Raw genomic sequence first — 18,321 nt, forward strand, 5'->3', positions numbered from 1 at the left:
GTGAGCAGAGCTGCAAACACAAGCTACTGTATGCTACTATTGGTTGACTTTATTTACCATTCTCTCCATCGTCTGCGTTCCTGGTGTGGTTTAACTCATTATTCTGCTCCTATTATTACTACTAACATTAACCTTTTTTTCTTTTTCTTTTAAACATATAGTTTCTGACACTAGGCATCTTTCAATAAAGATAATAATTAAAGTTATAGGAGTAATATCTGGTCTCATCACAAAATCTGACCTGAAATTATTACTCATAAGTAATAAATACATTTTATACACATTTTTGTTCATTGATGTACTATACATGTTATGTCTTAATTTGCTAGTTATTTATTAATTATAAAGAAAGACATGGGATTGACTAAAATACAAACTTGTTACAATTTGAACATTGTAGGAAATATTTGACATAATGCAAGTTCACAAGCAAACAAACCTTGTAACATTTAGTATTTTAGTGCAGGAATTGTAGATATTACAGCTTGAAGAATTAGTCCCATTAAGTATCAAGTACCCACTGTATGAGCTTTCATACACATTGCATGTTTCAGCCCAAAATAGCTTTCCACCAAAATATGACACAGTGTAAGGGGGTAGAACCATCCAGAAACCAGAGGGCTGGTGGTTTGATCCCCGGATCCCCTCGAAATATCTTATATTCTACACAAAAATGTGAATGTGATGAATTGTGAAGTGCTTTGGAAGCCATCAATGTAGAACAGAGCTAAATAAATGCAGTCCATTCACATACAAATCATGTACACTATTATGTGTTAATGTACTACAGTATTCACTGTAATTACATGTAAGACCTGACAGTGTGGCATATTTAGTGATATCAGCCTAAACAGCTACAGTAAAACCACAAAACCTCAGTTTTCTCAGTAGCTGAACTAAAGATCTGTTTGGAATCAAGGTCAAGTCAAGGTCCAGGTTACTTTATTTATACCCATAGGTAGATTTGTTTTGCAGTCTAGTCAATCGTCCAAAAAAGGTCAGATTTGTCACAGTTTAGTCTGAACTAGGGATCAACAAATGACAGCAATTATAATATCATAGCATAGTAGCTTTATATGGTCAAGAGCATTAACAGTGACAGAGAAATGAATAAATTCAGTGCTCTAACCAAACATCAGACCTGGTTTTTCATATACATGTTTCATTTTTGAATATTTTTAAGTAATAGTAATAGCTATAGCTTGCTAATTATATAAACACCCATAATCAGCACAGCCTTTTACTTTTAGTTTTTGCTCATTCTGCCTTGGCATCAGACTTTCACATCTACGAGGGCTGTTCAATAAGTTCATGGCCTCACCCAGAAATACTGGTTGTTATAATACAGGATGTTACATTCTTTCGTGATGGGATAGTGATGCTTGAACATCGATGGACCAAGTACATTGCTGTAAATGGAGATTATGTTGAAAAATAAAATATAAATTATCAGTCTGTGTTGTTCTGTTCTGGGTGAGGCCATGAATTTATTGAACGGCCCTTGTAAATATAGACATATAACCTGTTATAAATGTGCTGTAACTGCAGGACTCACCTGACAGCCCGTATGAGGGTCTTCACCGCTGGGATTACCTCATCCATGGCCACATCACAATATGGTTTTTCTTCCACGCTGTCCTCACCGACCCCTTCCACTGCACCCACAGGGAGGAAACCATTCAGAATGAGGCTTACAAGTGTGAATGAAAAGTGTTTGCTGTGTGTATGTATCTGCCTACCATCTGCAGGAGGACGTGGTTTCAGGCGCAGGGATGTGCGGAAGCGTGTGCGGTCGTTAAAGCTCCAGCTTTTCTGGACCTTCCCTGGGCTGGTGGCCTCAGGGACGTTCTCCTGGCTGGGGGAGCGGCGGACACCAGAGCCCGGGGGCAAAGGTGACGCCTTGTTCCGAATGGTTTGGGATGATCGGGAATTGTTCATCCTGATACGATCCCTGAAGCCCATTTTGCTGCTGACGGTGAGGACAAAACAGTTTAACAACTTGTGGAAATGGTGTTGTTTAAATAACTGACACTGGAGTTTTTCCCCTCATTGACCACAGTGATCATAACGGAAAACTAAGCTGTGTTTTCCTGGGAGCTTAGGGAAGCAGCAGAGCAGCAGTCTGGGCATTTTTAGGAAAGAGTCTGTTAGTAAAGACCTGTGCTTTTAGTAACACTTACTGAGAATCACAACAACAAACAGACACAACAACAGACACTTGTATTTTGTCTAAGTGAGACAAACACTGGCTGAATCCTGGAGGCAGCTTGACCACAGGGACCACTCTTTATTGCTACCACTGATTCTGCCATGAGGATTTGCTTATTTAACGTGCCTATCATAGTACCTGATTCAGCAAAACCAAACTGAAACCTGATTCAAGAGCAGTAGTGCTGGGATGGCAGAATGCATTCTACCTAACATCAGAATAAAGGCGCAGCTCCTTAATCTCTTCAACGCAGCAAAAAAGCATCAAAACACTGGCTTTAAAGCGCAGCCATACATGTGTCATTTAGTGCTCTAGAGCACTCACCACAACCTCAGGCAGGCCAGAATGTCAGGTCATCTATTTACAGGAGGAAAGCTATTTGGCAGCCATTCTTTCCATCAGATTGACTCCTAAAGTTATAGCACACTCCTGAGACCACTCCCTCTCCACAGCCACTTACATGTTACACACTGTCACGGATCCATCGGGCAATGCAAACGTCATGCACCACAGAGCAATTCCAGCCCGGTTGTTCACGCCGCGCAGTTTCTACGATGATATACTCTTTGTTGTGCGTGTGTTATGGCCAGCCATTTAAATTAAAATTTAAATAGTTAAGGGATGGTTGTGAAGAGAGCATTTCACATGAGCGAGCTGAAATGCTTCAGGTACGAACGGAAGGAAACAGGGAAGACAGAGTGAACCCTTTGCATGCTGTAGGTTAAGCAGGCAAATGATGTTTGGATGCATTCTGAGTTTCACTGAATCTTCCCCAAACTTTGACAAAGCACAGCATTCACTTAAAGGTTCAGTGTGTGATATTTAGTGATATCTAGTGGTGAATTTGCTGAATACCTCCCTTACCCAATACACAGTGACAGCAAAACATGTGAAAGTCCCTCATTGGACCCAGTGTTTTTGGTTCTGGGGTTTCAAGTTAAGAGCATATTAACTATAATCTACACTCATACAAGGTAGGTGATAGTAAACCCCCTTAACACTGGATGACATGTACTGTAAAATAATAAAAATAAGAACATAAAAGTCCATTCAGAGCTACTGTAGAAACATCCAGCACGGTGGGCTCAACGGACAGTGACCCACTTTGTGACCTATCCCTGGTTTGTTCTACACATGTGCAAAAAGGTTACTTCCTGTCATGTTTTCCTTTACTATCGATGATATACGATTATAGCAATGACAAATGTTCTTGTGTAAAGAGTGTCAAACATAAAGTGCTAATGAAACTTTCTTTAAGCCTAAAGATCAGTTACATTTTCTTTATTAATTAAATACTCTGGAGCTCTATCCATGAATATTCTGAAGCTTGCTGAATATGCTGAACCTTAAAAATGCATTTAATATGACCTTTACTTAGATTGTCATTTATCCTCAGTCTGAGCTGCAGTTAGCTGCATTTAGAAAAATATTTCTTATCTACTAAAAGCAAAGGAAACAATTAACTCATAGTTTTTTGCAACTACTTTAAATCATTTCAAATACTAGGGACAGTAGGTACTATTTTGCACATAAATAGAGCAAACCAGACTATAAATATAGTGACTCACTCCCTCTGTGGATACAGCATAAGTGAAACCTAGACAATGAAAATGTGATTCTCATTTTATGAGTACAAAGTAGTGAAAATATTATTATGAATATTATATTATGTATTAATATGATTAGATCCTCCTCAATCTCCTTAAATGTTACACACTGGAGCTTTAAAAACCTTTGTAAAAAAAACTATGCTATAAACATACTGATTTAGAGCAAAGTTTACATGACTGGAATTTGGCAGAAGAAAGCATGCTAAATTATTTAAGCCTTCTTTCTGTAAGAACATACAGTGAAAGAAAATATATTGAAAACATGAACCAAGCCAATTCCTTTGAATTCAGTAGTTTTTCATTTAAAAAAAAAAATTGTCCGTAAATATTTCATCTTTTGCATTACTTGATGAGATATTTATTGTTGGAAGGAAAAGGGAAAAAAAAGATTTGTCACATGTATAAACCATCAAGGACTTCTGTCGTGTTTTCCACACATGGTTTATATGACCTGGAAGCTAAAGCAAATCAGCACCAGTTTCTCCAGCACTTAGTCCAAGTTGGAGAAACATGCTCTTAATAAAATGGAGCATTTCTTCACAGTGAAGGAGTCATGAGTACATTTGTGGACCAGAGTGCGGCGCCTACTCAAAATACTTAATCTGAACGTGGGTGAAAATGTGATGCATGTTAGAAGCATCTCCCAATAAACGTCATAAATGAGCCTCACAAAGTGTGAGTGGTTTTGATGTCTGGAGAATAACTGCTCCGGTCCACAAAATGCAGAGTCAGGCAAGGTGAGTAGGATATGCATGTTAAAGGGGGGAGGAAGTAGAAATGGTGTTAGATATTTGTGACGTTCTAGCGTGCCCCGTGCACAGGCTTGTTGCCGTGGATACCTCTGCTTGCGGCCAGCGTGTATCCGGAAGAGACCCCGCTTTTTAGAAAGGAGTTGACTGGGGAGACACACAAGGCAGAGGGAGAAAGGGTGAGGGGGAAAAAGAGGAGAGGAAGAAGGGAGGGGCAGTGAAGGAAGACGAGAAGTTCTGGGACACAACCTGGGTATGTGGTGAACCCGTGAGGAGAAAACCAGGCAAAGGAAACCAGGGGCAGAGAAGTTGAGGAGGAGGAGGAGGAGGAGGAGGAGGAGGAGGAGGAGGTGACGTCTCAATAGTCCAAACAGCCCTTACATGTCCTGGTCTGGATAAACTACACTATTCAGGGCTGGGCGATAAAACTGAAAAATGAATGTCCCTATCGCAATACATTTTCATGTTGTATTTAAACCACAAGTATCAATGCTTTGTTGTTTTTTCACATTTCATCCATATTTTGAAGTTGAAAAAAATTCTGATTATATAATTGTTTTGAGGGTTGAGCCTTGAGATTTCAGAAATGTTCCACTGGTAAGCACCATGTTCTGATCAAGACAAGTTATTTAAAACTAAAAATAACAAACTTTTCACATTGTTTTCACTTGTAGAATGACTAGAAAAGAATGCAATCCTCATTTTTTATTTTTATGTAAGGTTTCATAATAAAGTAAACCAAAACTAATCAAATTAAATATAGGTTTAAGTCACTAATAGAAACTGTGCGATTTTGTGTTCTTATATACCTTGTACATATTTCTCATTGCTACATCTGCATCTCTTACAAATAATTATAACAATATAACAATAACCATCTGGTTTCTTCAATGTTCTCTCAGGATCAAAGTAGTAATGAAAATTAAATTAAAGTCCATTATTAAAATAAGTAGTAAATCACAAAATCAGAGACTAAGGTTAACCTCCTAACACCCAGCTATGGGTTTTCTGTCCACATTTGTGGACAAGAGTTTCACAACTTGATACAAAAAAAAAAGAAATGAAAACTGTCCACCACAAAGGACATTCCATAAAAATTTTAAAAACTACATCTGAAAAAACTGTTGCATCATGATGTTTCCAATATGGGCACTTATTTAATAAAAAACAAAAAAAGCTTGTACTTTGCTGACATTTCCTGGGTCTTGGGAGGTTAAATACATTTCTTGTACAAGTACTTCAAAACCACAAATAATCATTTGGTTTGTTCAAATTTACTCAGGACCAAAATGATAACAAAAATTTAAATGAAATAAATAAATAAATATGCACTAAATGTGCAGTAACTTCTGGGGTCAGAGACTACAGGGGTGATTTTGTGATTTTATATCTTGTACAATGCTCACATCTTTTTCATTTTGTCACATCTGTTGTGTGTTTTTTAATAATTAATTATAATCATGTGGTTTCTGCAAATTTTATTCAGAACCATGAATCTGCATTGAAACTTGAGATCATTTGTCATTTCAAGCTGCTGGAGGAAAAATCACATGGAAAAACATCAGAAATTGAAAACACACCTCATCCCTTTGCAGCTGTCTCCTCTGAGTCTAAATCCAAAAATACACATAAACTTGGAATCATTCCATAATGTTTACAGAAAAGTGAAACCATTTTTTGAATCTTCCAGGTTGCGACACAGAGTTGAGGAAGTAGAATTAATTTCAGGTTGCATCTGATGAATGGTATCTGATTAGCGATTGGCTATTATAGATATCAGTCACGTACTGAACCTCCCTACATGTCTGTAAAGGCCTGTGATTAGACATAGACAGAGTACATTTATACAACCTGAAAACAGAATTTTTTCTCAGACCACTGGATTGACAATGCACTAATGCCGACACTAAAAAAACCCTATCAAACACTACAGCTTTAAAGTGACAATAATAAACTGATGTAAACCTTTTTATCATGACAGTTTGAACAGTTTTGACCATATCACCCAGCCCTAACCCTACCTGAGGCTGTAAAATGTACAGTAAAGAGCAGGTTTGGATTATGGAGACACACTAGAGGGTTCATGGGAGTTTGCCCATAGTGAGGAGTGAGGAGTGAGGAGTTGGACTTGTCGTCAGGGTAAGATCATGCAAAGGTGGGACGTAAAGCTTCACCTGAGTATATTCATCAAAGACAGCCTTATTAATCATCATCGCAGCTCCTCGAATTCAAGACAGTTTTAATACGAATAATAACATTTATTATTCAGGTACACTAAAAATCTTGTTTCATTGATTGCATGCAACAGTCTGAAATAGCGTAAACCATTTACACAAACAGCACTTTTTTTCCCTGGGCTTTTATAATGCAGCGAATGCATCCTCACTGTGAATGCCATTAAAACAACGAGCACATCTTACGACTTGAAGAACAAACCTGCAGGGAACTTCTGCCTTCCTGAGAACACATGGAAGATGAAGGATGGATGGACGGCATGGAAAGGATGTAACAGAAATGAAGGAAAAGAAAGAAGAGGAGAACAGTGAGTGGACAGCGGGAGGTGCTGATGATGAGGCGAAAAGCAGGAGGGCCCGGGACAGACTTCTGAGGTCTCGATTCACGCAGCATTAGAGACATTTTGTTAGATACGTAACACCTCCATGCAGAGAGCAGCTCCAGAAGCAGTCAGTCTTCATTTTGTTGGTCAGTATTTCCTCTACTGCATGTCCCTGCTGTGATTGTTGTAGTGTTTGGGAATGTGTGTCAGCATGAGTGCAGATAAGAGTTTGGGTGTCCGTCTGAAATGTCTGCCTGTGAGGTTTGCGAGAGGTGGCGGAGTGCGTACCTGTCCCCTGACAGGTAGGGGGAGCTGTAGGGCCGAAGCCCAGACAGCAGCGCGTGGTAGGAGTTGTGGAGAACCTTCTTGGTGTTACGCTGTCGCTGGAGGTGACTGAACAGTAGCGTCAGTTCTCTGACACCCACGTGCACGAATAAATGAAAAAAACACATGACAAATGAACACAAAAAATAGCAATAATGAAGAACTCACAAAAAGGCCAAATGAATGGTCCAAACACTCAAAAGAAGAGGGATACTTGAGAGGAATTAGATGACAACTCAAATGTAAGATGTGGCAAAATGAAAAGTTTTATCTTGAAATGAATGTATTTGTGTTTCTCATGTTCCCCTCCTTTTAAGCAAATTGAAATTAGTCAAATTAATACATACAGTATATGCAAAATATAAGAAAACACTGCATGGAACAAAGTCAGGAAAATGTAATTGAACAGGGGTCATGATCAACTGTAAATAATCTTATAAAAATAAAGAGGGACAAATTTACACTGAGGGCATTTTCACACCTGAAAGTCCAAATGAAGGTTCAGGTTTTTGATATTTTTAGTGATTTATTTTACTTTCACATGCACTTTTGGAGACTTAGGCTATGTTCAGACTGCATGCAAATGTGGCCCAAATCTGATTTTTTTGCCCATATGTGGCCTGTATTCAATCTGTTAAAGACAGTTTGAACAGCACAATCCCATTTTTTACAAATCCGACCCAGGCCACTTTCATTCATAGTCGTAAATCCGAAACGTATCCGATATTTTGCAGGACCTCTTTTGTGCATGCTGGTCACTTCAGGGTCGTATTCAGCTCATACTCAAAACTGATAGAAGTTGCATTTAATGTATAATATTAACAAGCATACAAAACAAATCGGATTTCCCAAAAAAACCCAAATTGTGCTTTTAGACCTGCTGTCTGAATGTAGTCTAAGACATTCTGTTGTCATCATCATCATGTGTTTCTTATCCCTTTATAGACAGGCTGTGTCTAACAACAGCATATTGTTAATTTGACTAATTTTTTATCATCTTCTATTTGGTTTGTTTTTCTTCATTTATTTATTGTCAAGTATAGCCTTGTATAACTTTGTTGAATTCAACACCTCAGTTTGATCCACCTCAAGACCACCTCTTTTTTTTGTCTGAATAATTTTTCTGGGGCAGAATTGTCCAAATGAGTTAGGTGTGAAAGTGCTCTCCAACTACCATGAGTGTTGATGCAAATGTAAGAGAAGGTGCAAAACACAAATCTAAAATGCTGTCCACACAGTAAATTTAATATGTGCTCTCTCTGAGGCTGATCAAGACTCTAACTGCATTTTTCTTCCATCTCAAACAAAGGAGCAAAGTCAAGGCTGGTTTTCTGATGGATGACGGTTGTAAGCACCTACCTGAATGAAGGTAACATGCTGTCATAGAAGTACCATGTGGCTGTTAGATAGGAATGCTTGGCATCTGTGGAGTACAGACGCCATGCGGCCTAAAGACAGACACAATCACACAAAACACAAAATAAACACACAAGGCTGAGTGAATTTAATAAACACAAAAAAGGAGAAAAATAAGCGATACCTGTATGAGGTTGGCAGCGGGCATCCTCCTCTTCTCAAAGTGCTTCTGCCGGTGCTGCTCCTGAACCTTCAAAGCAAAGCCTGAGCCCAGGATTCCCTAAAGGTCAGAGGTCATTAACAGTCATCAGTTCAATTTTGACCATTGATGGCACTGATGGAACATTTTCAAGTATGTGTTTGTGTGAATAAAGAGACTTTACAGCAGGAAGGGCGAAGAAGGAGACGCCCAGAAGAGCAAAGCCAGCAGCCAGGAGACGCCCCTGCCAGGTACGAGGGGTCTTATCCCCATAGCCTATAGTGGTCAGAGTAATCTACAGACAAAAACACACACACACACACACACACACACACAGCACATCCACAAGTACAATAAGTCCATTACATGTAACCTGTTCATTCTTGAGGGTGTTGGTCTTACAGCTGATAATTTTAAATATCAGATATACAGGGTGAGTCAGAAAAAACGCTCTTTCCATTTAAAGAAATTGTACTGCTAAAACGGAAACACTGATTTTTCTTTTGACCATACAGTCATATTGATGTGGTTATTGAGCATGTCTGGTGATGTAGTCATAGATTTATTGCATTGCATAAGAGAGAGAAGGTCCATTGTTTATTGGGCACTGAAATACCTGCCAACACAATGTATGCCACAGTGAACAAACATGAAATTGACAACAATTACAGGAGTCGGGGCTTTGCTTTCACACTCAGGACATAGGCCTACATGACAGTGCCCAGGGAGTTTTCATCATGGCAAGACCACAGCGATTGCAGGTATTATTTCCTCATCGAGTTGTCTGTTTGGGTCAGGAGAGAGAGTGGCCACCTAGATCCCCGGACTTGACCCCCCTTGATTTTTTCTTGTGGGGGTATCTTAAAAACCGTGTGTATCAGACTGTTCCACAAACTCTTCAGGAACTCCGAAATCGCATCACGGCTGAAATCCAAGCCCTACGACGAACACGAATGGCGAGAAGAGCTGTGTTAGAGATGCGACAACGAGCACAGATTTGAACCAATCTGAATGGTAGCCAGGTTGAAGGTCGTGCCGGACGACTTCGTTGAGACAAAACATTTTGATGGCGAGTAAACATGCTGTAATGGTTGACAATTTCAATTTCATTCACGGTGGCATAAACTGTGTTGGCAGATATTTCGGTGCACAATAAACAATGGACATTCCCTCTGTTATGCTATGCCATAAATCAATGATTCAATCGCCAGACATGCTCAATAACCACATCAATATAACTGTATAATCAAAAGAAAAATAAGCATTTCCATTTCAGTGGTATAATTTCTTTAAATGAAAAGAGCGTTTTTTCTGACTCACCCTGTAATGTGGTAAACACTGGGTTTGATAAGTGTGATAGGTGGATAAAACCAGGTTCATTTTCTTCCTTTGGTTCCAGTGTTGATGCTAGGTTGAGATCACCACCTCCTATAACTTTATACTGAACAGACAAAGTTAAAACAGAAAGAAATCCTCTGCCCATAAAGATTTATCTGAAGTTGAAAGTCAAATGATTACAGAGGGGTGACATCCAAATACACTGCTTTGACATTAGGCCTTTGGATTGTTTTTTTTTTTTTTTAAATATACATATATGTAAGTCACTGTTGCTTTGCTTTTCACTGTGTGGGGATGAAATTGTCTTGATTAAGTCGTTAAAACAGAAACAATACTTATTATTATGGCTATCTATATTACCCTTCCACACTGATTGATGCAGGATAATTTCAGGTTTCACTGGAGCAGTTATACTTATTATAGGGCTCTTTATAACTGTAATGTCTGCTGCCCTCTTGCTTATACCAGAAAAGAAGAAAAAAACCTGAGAAATGCTGAGTGCGTGTGTATTATGCAGTACTCACAGTCCCCCACCAGAGGGAGTCTGCATAGGTGTTGAAGTCTGAGTTATTGTCTTTCTCTGCCAGGTAGACCAGGAAGGAGGCAAAGATCAGAACCAGGAAACCTATGTACCAAGCAGTAATCAGCTCCTGAGAGGGAGAGAGAGGAAGAGGAGGTGCATCAATCACAACTGTCAACAGCAGCAGCAGTAGCGTCTTTACTATCATAATCCCTGCTGTCATTACTGCTTCACTATCATCATTATTGGCTAAACCACCATCATCATCACTTTCGACTTCCATTATGACTCGGCTCCAGAGTGGTGTGAGGCTAGGCCATCAATTCATCATCATCATCTTTTCTCTGTCTAACTGTGTTCTGTTACCGGTGGGCATCAGCTGTTTAAGTCAGCACAAATACACAAACTAAGTGCCAAAAATGAGCAGTTAAAGAGGAGTTTGAGGGCGGTAAATGTAATTAGGTGGTATCTGGTCATCAGTAGACCTACTATGTACTATGTATGTTAGTAACTGTCACCACCACCTTCACCAGCCTTTGAATAATGCTCAAACTCTCAGCCTCCCTTCAGCTGTCACAATAATCCAGAATACTACACCTAGAATCATATTAACCTGACACAGTTATTACATCATCACATCATTGTTTGAGCTGTGATTATTTTGCATAATCATGATGATTGTCTCCATTCTCCCAAATAGGTTAAACTAACATGAATAACATATTTTATCAGTATTTCCACAAACTTTGCAATAGTCTGACAGGCAGCATCTTGTTGGGTTCTATTCAACAACTGTTCATTTCATGATATTATCACAGTATTTGAGCAACTGTGTTTCAACAGCCTTCACAGATTTAGACTTAATTACAGAGTTAAACTCCTTAGCACAGCTCTTATCCCATTTTTTGGGTTTTAAGGCAAAATAAAAGGGAGAACCTGGAAATTTATCAGCTTCAAAACAGAAAGACAGTCAAATCTCAAAGAGCACTTACAGATTCACCATCCACCTCAATCCACTGAGCTCAGAAACACAGTAGTCTAATGTTTCAGTAAAGTTACAGTTTCAGTAATGGGATTTGTATATTTCAGTCAGTTTGCATTAGCAAAAGGAAAACTGAAATATAATCTTATATGTTCCAAAATTCTATAATAATAATAAAGAACTCTTATAAGTATGTGCATAATTAAACTACCTCTAGACTTATAATACAGTGGTGGCATAAAGTTAACAGATTAAAAAATAATATTGTTAAATTTAATTATTTGTGTGACAGTTCAGATTAAAATATCATGACACTCCTGTTATCATCCAGAAGTAAAAGAGGAAGTAGGAAAAACCTGTTTTTGTAGCAGAGGTAAGTAGAGAAAAAGGAATTAGATTTTAGTCATTCCTAGGTAAAGTATGAAAAAATGAAAAGGCTTTTCCAGACTTTTGTCCTTATGCTGTTTACTAAAAAAAAAACAAATCAATTACACAAGTATTTTGGAGTCTGCAGCCGGCACAACCAAGATGTTTACCACTGTGTGAGAGCTCAGGTCAGAGCGAACTTGCTGTTGTCAAAAACAAGGCCAGAGGTATGACAACTGAACACACACTCCTGCTCCAAACTGCCTCTAGGAGCTACAGGACCTAGCTAATATTGCCTCCATAGGGTTTAAGCACAGCACCTCAAGCCATTCTGGACACCACGTAAAACAAATTAATATAAAATTCATTTAGAGAACAACTCCCTAAACAGTATGACATTTGCAGTGGAGCTTTAGCAAGTATTATCCTATCAGGTGTTTGTACACAAATATTTGAATAATTAAGCTGAGCCTAAGTCTTCCATAAACACAGACTTTTGAGTATAAGTATTAAATGTTGCCAAATTTCTTTCACAAATATAATGTAGTATGATATTGATCACAAACAACATGAAGACAAATAAAAATAGGTAGAAATTCAAAACTCAGACCTGGAACCCAAACATCATCAAAGCTCCTTGGAAAACCCTGAATCATTAATATTATTATTTGACAAAATAACAGCGTAGATAGAATGTTGTACATGTCAACAATTGCACTTCAAAACCATTTATTTACAAAAAATCCAAGAAGTCTTAAAATTGGTAAAAGTGGGGAGTTTTAGAAGGTAAAAAGTATAGGAACCCTGGGTGCTCTAGATAACAGCCTTTTCCTCCCACCTTGCTGTGAGCGTAAACCACTGAGCCCAGCAGTTTCCAGGTGCCTCCTCGTCTGTCCATACGAACCATACGCAAGATCTGCAGGAAGCGCATGCTGCGCAGGGCCGAGGTGGCGAAGATGTTGCCTTGCGTTCCTGCAGCAATGACTGCTAAGGATGCCACGAATACAATGAAGTCTGGAGAGAAAATGAAGAAGAAAGGAGATAATGGAGAAGAATGATGTACAGATCTCTACACATGAGCACACACATACACACACACACACACACACACTACAGCACATACACACTCACTGACCTATGACACAGAAGGGCTTTCTGGCAAACCTTAGCCGGCCTTGCCATCCTCGGTATCTGCAGCAACAGCCGGCCGCCCAGATCCTGATGAAGTACTCGAAACCAAACACCACAATCATCACAAACTCCTGTAATCAGAAAGACGAGCACTCATGTTAGTGACAGGTTCTGGTGAAGCACTTGAGATGTGTCTTAGGGGTCCTACAGGTTTCCACAAGTTAAATTTAAGACTTTTTAAGACCTGTGTAAGACTACTTAGAACAGAATTTAATGCCAATTTCAAGGCCTATTTCACAGCCATACTGGCAAAAATTTGTGACTCCTAGAATTAAGGAAAATGTATTTATTTACTCCAGCGCCTTAATTTCCACCGCTCCGAGTCATTTCTCACTGGGGGCTGCAAAGTTAGCTGTAATTGGTTCCTTATTTCAGTATTGTCAAGTTGGAATGGGTGGAACTGAGTCGACTAACGTTACTTTCTTTGCAGTATGGACATTTAACAGACACATTTAAACACAACACAGTGATCAAGTTTAAAGCAACATAACTTCAGACCTACCATATTAAATTGAGTACCTTTTAAAGGCTTTTTTAAGGTATTAAATGCAGTTTTGTAAATTCAAGACTTTTAAAACTTGTTTTGTTTTTTTTTGTTTTTTTCTTTTTAACTTGTCTTGTTCAGCGTCATATGGTGGTCTGGCTGCCTTGTTGCGCTGAACAAATTTGCTTTGTCAAGGGGAACTTCATAAAATATATGAGGCTCCCTTTGATATTCCACTGTCTTTATTTTGGGTTTTGTTGAACTACATTGTGATGCTGAACCTGACAGGAAGGAACAAGAGGAAGGGAAAGAAAGGGGGAAGAGAGAAGGAGAGAGCAAAGGGGGGAGAAAAAAAAGAAAAGAAAGGTGGCAAAGACCCTCACAAGAAAATATCAACAATGGTGACAATGACAACCATGGTGATAATTATGATGACAATAACTAGACCAAGGACTGAGTAAACTAAGCAAAAATAAATATCAGAAATAACAACAGCCCAAATAACAAGGGGCCTCCCCCGAGAGGCGAAAATGTGCACACCCCAGAGATGGCAGAGGAAGGCCCCAGCCGGAGGCCCCAGCCGAGCACAGCCCCCAGTGGGCCAGGGTCACTAGCCACCAAACCCCCAGCTGGGCGCCAGCCACCCAGGGGCAGGCAAGGCGCAGGTTCCCGAGCCCCACGGGCCCAGGCTGCCCCAGACAGCCACCCACTTTTAAGACCATGTGGGAACCCTGGTGTCTGATGCCTCATTCTGGAAATTATCTCACCCATTATCTTCATATCATATCATATCATATCATATCGTATCATATCATATCATATCATATCATATCATATCATATCATATCATATCATATCATATCATATCATATCATATCATATCATATCATATCATATCATATCATATCATATATATACATTGGTTGCTGTAATGCCTTTGTTGTGTATTATGCTGGGTTTGTGTTTGACTTCACCTTTCCTTACTCTTGATACTCTCTAGTCTCGATCATGACTTGGCCTTTGTTTAAGTGGTTTTGACAAAAACATTAATGACAGATACTGTTTGGGAGATCGTCTAATATCTGGAGCTCCACTGAAACAACAACCCTTGAAAGCATTTTAGTGTAATGACCATTGAATTTTCTGGAAAATTCTCAAAAATGTAATCTGATCTGATCTAAAACTATAAAATCCATGGCCACTCCACCCTGTCTGAATAACATCGTGGAATGAGAATATGTAACAGGCTGATGGACAAATGAACACCTTAACTCAAAGGCAGTAACAATCCTGACTTTTCCATTCATTTCCAAGACATTTCCAAAAAACAAAAGTGCAGGTCAAACCACTAGAAGAATAAAGAAAAGTCTGGGTCTCCTGACTCAAAGTGCAAAGGCACAGACACATATGTCCTTTATGACATTACCTTTATGTCCAACCATGATCCTTGTCCCAGCTGTTCTAGCCATTCTTTGCATTTTTAATCTTACTTTGATAAAACACTTGCCTTTTCTTTTTGTTTATTGTTACATAAACTTGTACTTGCAAATTTGCCATGATTCATAACTTGACCAAATTAATACATTTCCCTTTGCATCTATTTTCCTTCTCTGTCCTTTGTGATATGTTTTCTTTTCAATCACATTCATACATAAAACATTAAATGTTTCGCAAGGATGAGTGTAATAGTATTGGAAACAACTATTTCTTTTACAGTTATTGATTTGATGATGATTTCAAACTTTCAGGTGATAAAACTCACAGCCTTTCAATATGTGACTCTTGGCTCTGCCTTGTTGTTTTAGTTTAAGGTGCACTGACCTTATCCGTCATTAGAGGAAATGTTCGCGTGAGAAAAGTCTGCTAATGGCTGATTGCCTGCTAATGGTTGGGTGATTGATCCAAAGAGTGAACAGAGCTAACGTCAGTCCAGACTCAGACCATTAAATAACACGTATAGATGAGCAAGGTGGAAGGAGATGGTGGGAAGGGGGGGGTCTGAAGTCAGGTCAAGAAGGAGAACGCCAGTGTCCATTACCTTTCACTCAAGCAGCTGGAAAGCAGAGGAAGAGGGGAGATTATGGGATGGCTATTAGGATTAGTGGATCATGTCTGTGATTTCCTGCGTAGTCAACAACACCTGAATCCTCCCACCTGCTTACAAGGCTGTCTCTGCCTCCGCCGGCAAACAAAACAACACGTATGCAAGCACATACAGACACGCCGCAGTAAGTGAGATGGTGTCTAAGAAAAAGGACGACGTATGGACAGAAAATGGATGCTGAGTTGGTCATTGTACGTGTGTGTGTGTGTGTGTGTTCGTCTTTTTTGTGAGGGAGAAGGAAGTGGGTCTTACAAGGATGAACAGGCCTTGGTTGGCGAACTTCTGGTGTTCGGGGATGGTGGAGAAGACAGACAACACCAAGCAGCTGAACACCAGCAGAAAACTGAAACACAAACATAATGAAGCACAGGTCAGTAAACACATCACAAGGAACACACACATCAGAAATTAGAAAAAAATAACTCTGTCCCTTAAGAGAAAAAAACAAATGGACTTCGTAAATCTCATTAAAACGGGCTTTGCTCACTCTCTGAGTGATTAGCCAACAGAAAAACACAAAATTGCAAAGACGCAGGAGAAGATTTGTTGATCCATAACGTAACACAAGCAAAGCTGCAGAGTCATATGCTGTCTGCAGCAAAAGTCATGATGCTGGAACTAAATTTAGTAGATTTTCTCACCGGCCCTGAATAACGTAATGAAAATAAGATCACAGCACTATGATACTGCACATGTACAGTAGCTTCTGTTTTATTTGAGTGCTCATGTTCTTTAAATTTCTGATTATTCTGAAGAAATGTGTGTTGTATGAGGACTGGCATCACTGCATTGTAGTTCAAAAGAAGAACGAGACCCACTGGGACTTAGATTACTGTTTCACTGAAGTAATGGCCACTTCAGTTTGACAGCTACTCCACAATGAAATACAGCATTAATTCTGCTAATGTCTGGCATTCTTGGTGCTCTCATGTTAGTATAAACATTTCATCACTACTGTAGCAACACTGAAGAAGTGAGACGTCTCCACTCACTTGTCTGTGGTCAAATGTAGTTAATGACAGAGAAAGTGTGTTCTGTATCAACTTTTTTAACTATGAATTTATTACTGTAAAATCCCCTTAGGGCAGTTTTTTTACTTCCTTTAACCTATACCATATATCCCTCTTTTCATGTAATACCTTCCAATGCTAAGCAGATGACAAACATCTTGCTAAATGGTAAATATTCTTTAGTCTTAAAAAATGATGCTGCACTCTGAGGATGGTCATTGTATTCAAACTAAAAACATTTATGTTTATAAAGGTGTTCTGCTGAAAAGAAAAATGTTGGCACTTAAGTGTCACACTTAACTAGTGGAAAAAAGTTATTGTTAGATATTGTTTCAGTGGACCTGTCGACAGTGAGATTAAAAGGAGCTACAGCAGACATTGGGAGGCTGGTCTCAGACGGAGGTGGAAGATAAATGATATTTTGTGTTGTACTTTCTCTCCATTAGTTTGATTTACATCATTTCCTGATCATTATGTGTCGACATAAATGGAAAAAAAAACTCAAAAAGAACAAATAAAACGATCACACTCATTTAATAAATCTTAAGATTCTCTCTCTTATCTATTAAGTACATGTTATTTTATATCTTACTGTAAATAGTGTGACAGACCTTACTGTATGTGTGCTAAGTCATAAAGCCTTCACCATCTAGTTGCAGCTACTTTTGTAACTAGAATTGTGTCCATACAAAGTAAACATTGGGTGTTTATAATGTGGGGAGTACATTCATGTGCTGACATTGATATTAATCTAGAGATGGTGAAACCCTCTTATTGAGATGTGCAAATGTATCTAAAAGTAATGGCAGCAAACTGTCACAACTTCAGTTCATTTCATAGGCAACGACTAAGAATGCACCAATATATTGGCCAATATGAGTATGTAAGATGATAAATAAAAATATTATTTGTAGGCCTGACACAAAGTAAAGAGTGAATAACAATAAAAACAGAAATAATCAAATAATAAACAAAAGAAAATAGCATCACATCAGTTAGTTATCAAATTTTAATTTGATTTTAACTGAATTTCACAATTGATGCATCCTACTTATTACCTAATGGAGAGTAGAAGTCCCTCCCTTTCCACTGTGTCCAAGGGAACTTCAGAAAAAACATGAACAGTCCTGTCTGAAGTGTGTCATTATTTACACATATGATGTTATGATATATGTATACACACACACATATATGTGTGTATACATATATGTATGATATAATGTTTATGAGTTCAAGCAGTTATTTTATGAGCCAAGAAGTTGCTGAATCTGCAGAGACATCTTCAGCAGCTCCGAGTAAATTGTGGACATTTATGGTGACAT

The 18,321-nt window shown here is 38.7% G+C and overlaps 1 protein-coding gene across 1 annotated transcript in view; it reads right to left on the reverse strand.

The window, feature by feature from the left end:
* Nucleotides 1–16,331, reverse strand: part of LOC115427982 (potassium voltage-gated channel subfamily KQT member 4) — a 29,159-nt gene extending 12,828 nt beyond the window's left edge. Inside the window, exons 1-10 of the mRNA XM_030146742.1 lie at nucleotides 16,242–16,331; nucleotides 13,346–13,472; nucleotides 13,049–13,224; nucleotides 10,867–10,992; nucleotides 9,189–9,299; nucleotides 8,990–9,085; nucleotides 8,809–8,897; nucleotides 7,414–7,539; nucleotides 1,740–1,969; nucleotides 1,556–1,655 (exon numbers count right to left, since the gene is read on the reverse strand). Coding sequence (XP_030002602.1) covers nucleotides 1,556–1,655; nucleotides 1,740–1,969; nucleotides 7,414–7,539; nucleotides 8,809–8,897; nucleotides 8,990–9,085; nucleotides 9,189–9,299; nucleotides 10,867–10,992; nucleotides 13,049–13,224; nucleotides 13,346–13,463 — 1,172 coding nt within the window. The 5' untranslated portion in view covers nucleotides 13,464–13,472; nucleotides 16,242–16,331. The remainder of the gene's footprint in view (nucleotides 1–1,555; nucleotides 1,656–1,739; nucleotides 1,970–7,413; nucleotides 7,540–8,808; nucleotides 8,898–8,989; nucleotides 9,086–9,188; nucleotides 9,300–10,866; nucleotides 10,993–13,048; nucleotides 13,225–13,345; nucleotides 13,473–16,241) is intronic.
* Between the last annotated feature and the right edge of the window lie 1,990 nt (nucleotides 16,332–18,321).

Source organism: Sphaeramia orbicularis, chromosome 11 (assembly GCF_902148855.1).
Source record: "Sphaeramia orbicularis chromosome 11, fSphaOr1.1, whole genome shotgun sequence".
NCBI classification, from domain to species: domain Eukaryota; kingdom Metazoa; phylum Chordata; class Actinopteri; order Kurtiformes; family Apogonidae; genus Sphaeramia; species Sphaeramia orbicularis.